Source organism: Cnephaeus nilssonii (genome assembly GCF_951640355.1).
Source record: "Cnephaeus nilssonii genome assembly, chromosome: 13".
In the NCBI taxonomy this organism is placed as follows: Eukaryota; Metazoa; Chordata; class Mammalia; order Chiroptera; family Vespertilionidae; genus Cnephaeus; species Cnephaeus nilssonii.
The window spans coordinates 51,319,825-51,332,191 of NC_137084.1; the positions used below are offsets into that span (position 1 = coordinate 51,319,825).

General features: G+C 44.2%; 1 protein-coding gene across 3 annotated transcripts in view; it reads right to left on the reverse strand.

The window, feature by feature from the left end:
* Window positions 1–12,367, reverse strand: part of PRCP (prolylcarboxypeptidase) — a 74,111-nt gene that overhangs the window by 29,848 nt on the left and 31,896 nt on the right. For all 3 annotated transcript variants that reach the window (XM_079787321.1, XM_079787320.1, XM_079787319.1), the window contains exon 4: window positions 9,324–9,425. In XM_079787321.1, the coding sequence (XP_079643447.1) occupies window positions 9,324–9,425 (102 nt within the window). The remainder of the gene's footprint in view (window positions 1–9,323; window positions 9,426–12,367) is intronic.

Here is a 12,367-nt window from a genome sequence, read left to right on the forward strand (position 1 = left end):
CAACACTCTAACAACTAAGCTATACTGGCCAGGGCAGAAAAATTATTATTATGTCTAATATACCAACAACTGAAACAAATTAGTTTGCCTGATCTAAATAACTACAAAATTAGAGTTAAAAAACAACAATTATGGAACAACTATTTTTAGGCATGGAAAACAGAAACACAAGACCTTGATACCTCAGAAAAGGATATTCATAAAGTAAGTGCCATGATCATTTAGCTCTCTGCCTAGAGTCTTACTGCACTAGGGAAACTAATGAGGTATCTCCCTTTAAAAGCTGAAGACTAATTCCTCTCCCTTTGAAGTTGGGCTGAACTTAGTGACTTGCTTCAGAGAAAAAGAATGTGACAGAAGTGATATGTGACTTCCAATGTTAGGTCATAAAAAGCACTGTAAGTTTCACCTTGCTCTCTTGGATTGTCAACTTTGAGGGAAGCTAGTCGCCATGTCATGAAGCCACTCAAGCAGGTCTTTGGAGAAATCCAGGAGAGATAAACTGAGGCCTCTTGCTAACATCCAGTACCAGGTTGTCACTAATGTGATCCTCCATAAGTGGAGAGGAACCTCCAGCCCCAGTCAAGACTAAAGCACCAGCTAACATCTTAACTTCACGAGACCCCCTGCAACAGAACCACCTAGCTGAGCCACTCTTAATTCCTTACCCACAGGAACTGTGAGATAATAAATGTTTATTGTTGTTTTAAGCCACTAAGGTTTGAGGTACATTGGTACATAGCAAAAGATAACTAATACCACTGTATACCTATATTAGGCTATTTGGCCCTCATACTTTGGTCTCACCACTCTGACTCCTTTCATCATTTGGCACATTTGGAATCACATAGTTCCCATCTTTCCTATGTATGTCACCTACTCCTTTAGCCTTCTGTCTTCTTACCTCCCCCCTCATTGCCTGTCACTATTCTTTATGTGTTTTCACGGCATTATACATATTTGTATGACATTATTTTCCAATCCTTGCATAATATTTGTAATATCCTATAGGCAATTAACAAATTCTGTGAGCACACAAAAAGAAAAAAATTATTAAAGAGATCTCTTAGCTCCATTTAGCTAACAAAGTATGAACCATAGGGTCCTAAGAGAGGAGGTTATGTTTCTATCTGCAACAAGCTAATTCCCAATGATTTCAGGAACTGTCAATGTTATGCCCAGAGTTCAGGGTCCCCAATAATCAACCACCAGGGAGCCTTTTCTCCGATGCAAAAGCAAAGAGTCTTTATTCAAACCCGGGTTTGGCTCCCAGCCTCCTCCTGACGCAGCAGTGGGGCAAGAGAGAGAACCCCGGGGGAGGGGTAGTTTATAAAGGGTTGGTCATTTGGGTGGGCTTAGGGAAGTGACGTGGGTTACAGAGATTGCTTAATTTGGACTGAGTCTACTTCTCTACACTCCTATTGGCAGGTTTATGCAACTGTTATATTCTCGCGGTTTTCTAAGAAAAAGGAGTCATATACATAGTTACACAGGATGGAGGGTACAGTACATTTTGTGCTGGCCTGCTCTGCCCTTTCATTCCCCCCTTGTCTTGGGACACCCGGCTCAATCATGAGACGGTTTGCATTTTTATTTTTTCTTATTTCTAGCTAAGGTCTCTAGTACTACAGTCCACAAAAGTACTGTCCACAGTGAATTCCAGTTCTTCTCCTGCAGGTGTCGAGTTTCCTCCTGGCCTTCGTGGAGCCCAGGCTAGGGATCTCACGGGTGGTTGCCAGGATCCAGGCCGTTTCCTGGTGCAGGAGCTGGGAGTGGTGTAGCCAGGTCTGGACGCCGTCTACTTTAATAGCCGTGGGCGTGCTTAGGATAACAGTGTAGTGTCCCTTTCAGGTTGGGGTGAGTCTTTGGGCAGTGAATTTCTTTACCTATACCGAGTCCCTGGGCTGGAAGGGATGTACAGGGTCCGCGGTGGGCATTGGCAGAGCATCACGAACAAGCCTATGGGTGGCTCTCTGGGTATACTGCAGAGCCTGTAAGGACTTGAGTAAGGGAATGGTTATGAATTCCAGCTTTCAGTTTCTCCCTGACCCTGGGAAGGATGGGGGAAGGTCTACTATACATGATTACAAACGAAGGGGGAACCCCTTCTGGTAGGGGGTACACCTGGCCCATAAGAGGGTGAAGGGCAGAAGGTTGGTCCAGTTTTCACCGGTTTCTAGGATAAATTTAGTTAAATTCTTTTTCTGAGTCTTGCTCATGCCTGTCCTAAGGCTTGAGCTATATTTTGAGATATTTTGGCTACAAAGGCGGGGCTGTTATCTGATCCTATGACTACTGGCAGCCTGAATCTAGGTATAATCTCCTAACAACTATAGAGGTAGTTTCTGTCCTAGTGGGGTATGCTTCAATCCAACCCGAGAAGGTGTCTATGAGAACTAGCAGGTACTTGTACTCTGATGCTGGTGGCTTAATTTCTGTGAAATCTACCTCCCAATGCTCTCCTGGGGAATTTTTCGTGGGTCCCGAAATCTTAGGGGGACCCTCTTATCTTGCTTAGCATTTACCTGTGCACAGACACTACTTCTAGTGACTATGTCTTTAATTATTTTATCTAAGCTTGGTAGTACCTGCCTCACAGAAGTTCAGAAGTCTTGGTGATGCCAAGTGGGTAGCTTGGTGTAACTGGGCAACTAACGTCCGACCTAGAGCCTCTGGGACCAACAGTCTGTCATCTGGTAGTATCCACCAACCATCTGGTCCTTTGATGGCTTGCTTCTGTTCTGCCAATTCCTCCTCTTGTTTGGTGTAAGAGGGGGTCTGCGTAGGTCCAGGTACGGCAGGGTTACTAAAACTTGTAAAGGCTCCATTGGTTTTTGGGCGGCTTTCTTGGCAGTTTGGTTTGCGGCACTATTTCCTCTGGCTTCAATTGTCTCTCCTTTCTGATGTCCTTTGCAGTGCACTATTGCAACTGCCCTTGGGAGCCAGATGACCTCTAATAAGGCTAAAATTTCTTTTTTATTTTTAATGTCCTTTCCCGCTGCAGTTGGTAACCCTCTTTCCCGGTGGATGGCACTGTGTCCCCATCGGAGGGCCTGGAGTAAGGCCAAAAGCTCGACTTTCTGTGCCATGGTTCCCCTATTCAGGGACTGCACCCAAATGGTGCGGTCCAGGGTGACTACCGCTGCTCTGCATATCGGATGCCATCCTGAACATAACTGCTCCCAACCGTGAACAGTACCTTGTCTGGTGATGATAGCGGAACATCTGTCAGGTCTGGGCGAGCTGTTCGTACTGCGTCTGTTACTCCTGTGCAGTCATGAATGGATTCTTCTGGATTATTATCTGGAAGCAGGCTGGCAGGGTTGATGGCCAGTGTCTTATGGAACCGGACACAGGGCTGGTCTAGGAGAAGAGCTTGGCACTGGGTGATCCCGGTGTTTGACATCTATCTCTTTGGAGTATCTCGAAGGAGGGCCTCTACACCATGGGGTGTTGTCAGGGCTAGTTCCTGGCCCAGAGTTTATTTATCTGCCTCCTTCACCAGCAATGCTGTGGTGGCCACTGCCCGGAGGCACGTTGGCCACCCTGCTACCACGGGGTCTAGCCTCTTAGACAGATAAGCAACAGGTCTCTTCCAGGGACCTAGAGTCTGAATGAGAATCCCTTTGGCAATGCCTCTTACCTCACTCACGTGGAGGTGGAAGGGCTTCGTGACGTTTGGTAAGGCTAGGGCAGGTGCTGAGATGAGAGCCTTCTTTAGCTCTTCAAAGGCCCATTGTTCTACTTTGGTCTAGTTCAGCAGCTGCATTCCCCCAGTACTTGAGTCTAGAGGTTTAGCAATCTCTATGAGCCCCGGTATCCACAGGTTGTAGTATCCAACTGCCTCTAAGAATTCCCGCTCCGTCCCCCTCAAAGGATATGGTGGCAGTCCAAATAGTTTCTGTAGGAGGTCACATCTACACAGGGGGTACGGGCATTCTGGCATGACCAGAAATGAATGCGTTACCGTGTCCTTCCGAGGTCTACAGTCCTTTTTGATGTCCAAGGAAAACAGGCAATTTGTCCGGTGGCTCCCTGGACTGATGTCTTCTTAGAGGTCACGGGTCCCATTGGCTCTGTCAAGACTGAATAGGCTGCCCCAGTGTCCACCAGGAAACTAACAGGTTTGCCTCTCACTTGTAAGGTTACCCTGGGCTCCTGGGGGCTCAATGGAAAGGAGCCCCAGTCCTGTCAGTTCTCTTCCTCTAAGTTAAAGACCCTTGGAGTCTGAGTCTCCCCTTTTGCTTCTCTAGGTAACCTGCCAGGACATTTTCTCTTGCAGTGCCCCCGCTTCCTACAGTAGGCATACTAATTCCTTCCTATTTGCTGCTGGCTTTTTTTTTCTTTTAATATTTCTCTGTGTTTTTTTTTTATTATATATATAAATTTTTACAAATTTTATAATTTTAAATTAGCCTTTAAACCTTCTTCTATGTCTTTCAAAAATGTATAACTATGCATTAAATCTTCTATTATTTTAAAATATTTAGAGAAAGGCAGAGGGAGGAGGGAGCAGGCCCATCACCCTGTTCCCAGGCCTCCAGCCGCTTGAAATCTAAAAATGCTACATTTTTTCTACAGATAAGGATCTCAGATTCTGATAAGCCTGAAAAGGGGAATTACTAGCTGTGCCTTCTTTAAGCCCCCTAACAGAACATGCCTTTAAGCCCCCTAACAGAACACGGTGAAAAGTGTCCAAGGAGTCGTCAGGGGTTCTTGGGTCTCATTGGGGCGCAAGGGGTCACAAGGGAATTTTCCTTTTTCATCGCTGCCTCCAGCAGCTACTCAAAACAACCCCCGAGGGGATGGACACCGGGTGGGCGGAGGCAGGGAGCGCGGCGAGGGTCCCAGGTGGTGAAGGAAGGCTCCCACCGGGGCGTTTTCATCTGGCAGTCTACTCTCTGTTCCCACTGGGAAAAGCGCTTGTCTCCTGCCAATGAAGGTGGCATGGGGGGGGTGGGGGGGGGACTAGTGACCCTTACACTGCAATCAGACTCCCTGACCTTTCTGAAAAGCCCCTCTGTTTGAGTGTGTTTCTATTAAAATTACTGATTTTAAAACTATAACTTAAGAGTTGATATAAACACACAAGGACCAATTGGCCTACAAAATATTTTCCTTTTCTTCCTAAAGATTTTACAATGTGCTGTAATCATTAATCACATCAAAGTTAAATGGCCAATTGAGACAAACACTTCTGAGACCGTTTCTCTACCACTGATTAAGACTGGGTGGCAGCAGGTATCAGAAATAAGATTTATTTAGGTTTTGAGCTTGCTGGGCAGACTTGGTGACTTTGCCAGCTCAAGCTTTCTTCTTATAAATAATTAACTTTAAAATTTGGTCCCTGCTTTTAATCTCTTGGACTACAATTGTTATAACTTCATACCTTCAAATGAATAAACATAGACAGAAATGTTGTTAGGCGGGCCGATTCCCCCTCTGACGGAGAGAAAACACCCCTGGGGAAAAAAGAATCCCAGTGGCCACTCAGGGGGGGTTGCTACCCGTCAGAGCATTCAGCCTTATACAAATTAAATGTTTCTTATTTCTTTTTACAGACTTTTATATATAAATAAATAATTATAACCAGGCAGACAACAAAATATCAAACAAACATCTGTTCTTATATCATTTCAGTAAATAAGTATTCTTACATTCTTGGGATCTAAGCAGATAACAGGAATACTGCCTCTAAGTCCCCTGATGGGGGCCTCCCTTTCCTACCGTTGCTTTTTCTGGCTTCTGCCATAGGCCAGTGGGCGGGACCAGTGTGTTGAAGGAAAAGTCATCCTGCAGTCCGGCTCGGGGAGGGACAGGTTACACATAGAGCGTTATTTCAGGAGAGGCAAAATCTTGATAAAAGCTCAGTAATCCAATCACACAGTCAAAGGTTAAACAGGAAGGGAAGAACCACTCAATGTCCTCTGAGAGGATTTTAACAAACTGATAACAAACTGACAAAACCTTGACAAATCAAAACTCAATAAATAATATATATATATAGGGTCCAATTATGACAGAAAATATAAGACGAAAAGACAAAATAAACAGTCCTGATACCAACATGACAAAACACAAAACAAACACCTGTTGAGAGGGAGAGCCTCCAGCCCCTTCTGGGGGGTCCCTCTCTCCTCTCACAGGAGGAGATTTCTTGTGAGCTGAAAGCCTGGATGGCCTCCTGAAAGAAAATATTTTTAATCCAGTTACAGATGCTATTAGAATCAGAATGAGAGAGGAAGGGAAAGATCAGGTTGTGTCCTCTATGAGGATCCTAATAACTGAAAACAGCAAGTTAAACAAATGGTTAACGGGGTCTATAAAGAGTTAATAGTAACTTCAGCCTTAGTTTCACGTTGGACTATGATGTCACAGGCAGGGACAGGACCTTGAAAATCTCTTCGCCCTGTGGAGCTGTTAGCTGGGAGTCTCCCAGCACCAAAAGAGATAAGGAAGCTGTAAATAAAAGTTCTTTTGTTCTTTGAAATGTTATAAATGGATACTTTTAAATCAACCTTAGGACTTTAAAATTCAATTTAATACAGTAAATTCACAAATCAGAGCAAACTGAAACCTTCATTTATACAAACAGAGGAATTTTTATCATCTAAGTGGGCTGATTCCCTCTCTGACGGAGAACAAAGGACTCTGAGAAAAAGATGTCTTAGCAGCTGCTAAAGACCTTTGTATTCCGCCATAGCAGGTCCGCCCTATCTTTAAATAAATTAAACAGCAGAAAGAGATAACAAATATTTTCACATTTATATTTATATACCAAATAGTCTGAGTTTTTGACTCCTATTAGATATTTACCAGAGTTTAAACAGTCACTTTATTAATTTGCCTGAGGAAGCTCTATGGCCTCCGGGTGGGGGGGAATTAAGCTCCCCTTTCCACTCACTTGGAGTGGACTGAGTCTATCCCATAACGTCCGTCCAGTAATTCCACAGAAGTCCACAGAAAGACACAGAAAGCAAACAGACAAAGACACCCGGGAACAGATGGACGATGGCCCTGCGCCAACCAGCGGGAGCGACCCGCTTCGTCCCAGAGTTTTGAGGGGAAGCCACTCCCCTCCAGACGGGGGTTTTTACACCCCTCCAGATGGAGAACCAGAGCGTCCTCTGACCCTCCGACCCAGGTCCACCTGTGCGTCCACTTAGACCGTTTTGGGCACTTCAGACTTGGCTTCAGAAGCGAGCTCGCACAGAACAGACAATACAGACACTTACCGCGGTCAGTCAGCGGTCAGACTCTTCGGATCGGGTCCCTCGTGGGTATTGAGGAATCCCGGACGAGCCCCCAAATGTTATGCCCAGAGTTCAGGGTCCCCAATAATCAACCACCAGGGAGCCTTTTCTCCGATGCAAAAGCAAAGAGTCTTTATTCAAACCCGGGTTTGGCTCCCAGCCTCCTCCTGACGCAGCAGTGGGGCAAGAGAGAGAACCCCGGGGGAGGGGTAGTTTATAAAGGGTTGGTCATTTGGGTGGGCTTAGGGAAGTGACGTGGGTTACAGAGATTGCTTAATTTGGACTGAGTCTACTTCTCTACACTCCTATTGGCAGGTTTATGCAACTGTTATATTCTCGCGGTTTTCTAAGAAAAAGGAGTCATATACATAGTTACACAGGATGGAGGGTACAGTACATTTTGTGCTGGCCTGCTCTGCCCTTTCATCAACTTCCCTAACCAGATAATTATGCAAAATAATAAGCTAAAATATAGAGTTTCCCATGCAAACCAACAAATATCAACAAATTTTTCTGCTTTTCATTTATAACATGAAGACTTTTTATTTTATTTATAATACAAGGTAATAAAACCTCTGAGAACAAAAATAAAATACTCCTTACAAAACAGGCAACTGAGAAAAATAATTGACCCCAAGTTCTTCTAACTCAGAGTTCCTCAAAAGCATGGTATGTGTATACTGTTGGTATGTATGATGACCTTAGGTATTACACAAACACTTTAAATTTAATACTTGTTTTAATATAATTTAGAAAAAATAACTGGTACATAAAACCCTTGTTAAGTTAGTGTTAACTTTGAAAAGTGAGCTGTTTAAAGAAAAATATGAAATAAATAATAGTACACATGGCAAAATCATATAGCCAGAATCACAAGGATATTACAGGAATGACTCAGTTGAGGAAAAAGTGTCCTGGTTTATTAGGTGTAAAGTCTATGGACAAGACCAAAGCTCCTTATGAGAGCAGGAAAGGCCAAGAGATTGTTTGTCCTTATTTTACTGCAAAACACCTTATTAAACAAACATTTCAGTTCCCATTATATATTTTCCAATGGTAGACCCAATAATTTAAGTGTATAATTTGCTGACATTGTTGAAACAATGAAAAGTTCCCTCCACGTCTCTGGAGCCATAGATTAAGGTTTGCCTGAGAAAAGCTAGCCTCATCACACTGAGTTAAAAACTGATCAACATTAGAATGATAATAATATGGTTTTAAAGAGTCTCAATCTGTTCAAACTGTATATAAAAGTGAAAGATTAAATATAAATTATTGAGCCGTAACCAGTTTGGTTCAGTGGAAGGAGCATCAGCCTGCAGACTGAGGTGTCCCGGGTTCGATTCCAGTCAAGGGCATGTACCTTGGTTGCGGGCACATCCCCAGTGAGGAGTGTGCAAGAGGAAGCTGAATGTTTCTCTCTCATCGATGTTTCTAACTCTCTATCCCTCTCTTTTCCTCTCTGTAAAAAATCAATAAAAGCCCTAGCTGGTTTTGCTCAGTGGATAGAGCATCAGCCTGCAGACTCAAGGGTCCCAGGTTCGATTCCAGTCAAGGGCATGTACCTTGGTTGCGGGCACCTACCCAGTAGGGAGTGTGCAGGAGGCAGCTGATGTTTCTCTCTCATCGATGTTGCTAACTCTCTGTCCCTCTCCCTTCCTCTCTGTAAAAAATCAATAAAATATATTTTAAAAAATCAATAAAATATTTAAAATAAATATATATAAATTATTGAAATTTTAGGCAGTTCAAGTTAAAGCTTTTATTTCTTTCCTATAGTGGTATTGTCATTAGAAAATGTTCTAAAATTTTAAAAACTTTTAAACTTAAAAGTAAAAAAGCAGCCGAAACCGGTTTGGCTCAGTGGATAGAGCATCGGCCTGCGGACTCAAGGGTCCCAGGTTCGATTCCGGTCAAGGGCATGTACCTTGGTTGCGGGCACATCCCCAGTAGGGGGTGTGCAAGAGGCAGCTGATCGATGTTTCTAACTCTCTATCCTTCTCTCTTCCTCTCTGTAAAAAATCAATAAAATATATTTAAAAAAAAAAAAAAGTAAAAAAGCATACTTACCTGGAATGAGTCGGCACCAAAGGGTAGAGACTGTCCATAGTATCTATGTTCAGCAAACACCAACATAGCTTTCAGTTCCTCAGCCACATCCCACATGAACCCCTAGAAAGAATTTACAAATTCAGAGGATAATATCAGGATATGAAAAAAGTTATTAAACCTTTTTGCAACTCATATGAAACAAATGTTAAATAGACCAAAAAGAGCTCTCTAAGAACCACATAATTTACGTTTGTTTTACAGATAAATGATATCATTGCTGTTTCACTGTTGCACCACAATCTCACTGTATTAAAGTGAAACAATTAAAAATAAGCCCAAGTTGTTCAACCACGACTCATTCTAACTCTCCTTATTCTGACACTCTAGTCATAGAATCAACATTATAACTAAAACTAGTGACCTGGTGCATGAAATTCATGCACATTAAAAGGGGATTAATTAGAGGAAATCATTTAATATTGCTATTTGCCCTTTCTCTATAATAGAAGTGTCAGAGATGAAAGAAAATTAGTAAAGTGTATATGAAAACCTTCCTCCTGTAAGAGTCTGGGGCACACCACAGGACCCAGAGTCAAGTCCCCACCCACCCACATGCACCTCAAAATCGTGTGAGACCCAGACCCGTCCGCGTCCCCCCCCCCAATTGGGCTAGATCCAGACCCAGCCAGTCCTACCCTTGTCAAGCCCTGCTGGGTAGGGGGCATAGCCTCAGGTCCCCTGGCCTGGCACCAGGACAGGGGGCATGGCCTGAGGTCCCCCAGTCCAGACCGGGGTGAGGGGCATGGCCTGAGGTCCCCCCGTCAAGCCCCACCAGGTGGGGGGGCGCAGCCTCAGGTCCCCTGGCCCAGCACTGGGGGGGGGGGGGGGTGCAGCCTCAGGTCTCCGTCAATCCCCGCTGGGCAGGGGCGCGGCCTGAGTTCCCTGACCCAGCACTGGGGGTGCACCTTGAGGTCCCCCGTCAAGCCCCACTGGGTGGGGGGTACGACCTGAGGTCCCCTGTCAAGCCCCGCTGGGCAGGGGGTGCGGTCTGAGGTCCCCCAGCCTGGTGCTGGGGTCGGGGGCATGGCCTGAAGTCCCCTGTCAAGCCCCACCTGGTGGGGGGCCCGGCCTGAGGTCCCCCGGCCTGGTGCTGGGGCAGGGGGGGGCAGCCTGAGGTCCCCTAGCCCAGCACCAGGATGGGAAGTGCACCTTGAGGTCCCCCGTCAAGCCCGCTGGGTGGGGCGTGGCCTCAGGTCCCCTGGCCTGGCACTGGGACGGGGGGTGTGGCCTGAGGTCCCCCACCTGACGCTAGGGCAGGGGGCGCAGCCTGAGGTCCCCTGTCAAGCCCTGCTGGGTGGGGAATGTGGCCTGAGGTTCCCTGTCAAGCCCCACGAGGATGGGGGAGGGCGTAGCCTCAGGTCCCTGCTGATTGCTCGTTAAGGCTCCTTATGGGAACTTGGCCTCAGCTGTGGGTGCAGCCATCTTTGTGATGGAGTGATGGTCAATTTGCATATTACTCTTTTATTAGATGGGATAGTCTTCAAGTTGTACTGTGTGCCAAATAGTCTAAGAAAGAGCTGAGGATGTCTCAGTCCACGGCCTACTCATTTATAACATAAAAGAGAAAAGAGTACAAATAAGCATACTGGACTCATTTGCATTTTATATTAACCTTATTTACTTGAAAATAAATAGTAACTAGCAATAGCTAATATTAATTGAGTTCTTACAATGTGTCAGGCACTGTTTTAAACACTTCATGTATCAATTCACTCAATTTGCACAACAATCTAGAGATATGCATTTTGATTATTCCCATTTTACAGACAAGGTCACTAAGGCACAAGAGTTTAAATAACCTGGGTTGCAATATTTGCTTATATGTGTGTCTTACCCTACCGGCCTATGAGCTGCTTAAGGGTAAGGGCCATCCATCAAAACAGCCAGACCCTCTGTGGAGTTAACCCCAAGCTTTAATTTAATTGAACTGATTCACACTGTAATAAGTGATTATTCGCCTTAACTTCAGGGGTATTTTTATTTTTCAAAAGAGGTCTATGTCATATAGTAACATTTAATAAAATTATGTGGCAGCATTGTGCTAAGTGCCTGATTCTTATTTAATTCTCACAATAACTCTACAGACATTATTACTATACCCATTTAACAGATGAGAAAGCTGAGGCACAGAATAAGAAACTGGCCCAAAGTCACGATAGTGGCAAAATAAAAATTCAAGCCTTATCAGTCTGGCTGAAGTCTTCATTCTTGACTACCATCATATACTGTCTCTCAAAAAATGAATTACCAGACTATGTGAATATGCAACTGGAACATTTTAGTAAGTAAAGGACCCAGAATCTATCTTTCTAGGATCTGGCTCTAGTCAGTTCTCTGGAACTGTTCCTACACTATCTATTCCTTTCTACCACTTATGAGGTCAGAGATTCTCCGGCAAGCCTTCAATGATACCGCAGTATCAGTGAGGACAGTGGTGGCTAGGAAAATCTCACTGTCCCGTGGCCTTGGCATAAAAGGGAAGTCACAGAGGAAAAAGAAAGGGATACAAGGCAGACTCGGTTGTTTCACAGAAAACCAGAGCAGGAATCTGACAGAAACTAAGTTCTGATTTCATTTGTCTCCGATCTAAGAGAGACAGGCATCCTAGAATCTCATTTCTCAGAGAATTATTTTATTTTCAAGTAACATATTTAGACCCTTAACATTCATAAGGAAATAATCATAAATTTGGTGTGCAAATAACACAGTATGATTGGGTTCATAACTTTGTTTTCAATTCAGTTCAGTTCAACATTTACTGAGACCTCCTGAATACCAGGCACCATGCCAGACAACAGTAGTGAAGAAAACATGATTTTGTCCCCACTTTAAGGTAATTCACAGATTAGGTTTGGGGTAGAAAGTTGACATTTTCTTGTCATAGCTCTAGCACATTATAAAGGAAAATTTCATGTGTCCTAAATTAAGTTTTGTTAATGGACTTAAGTTTTATTATAAAAGATAATGTAAAACATACAAAGGAAAGCAAGCTAACAACTATA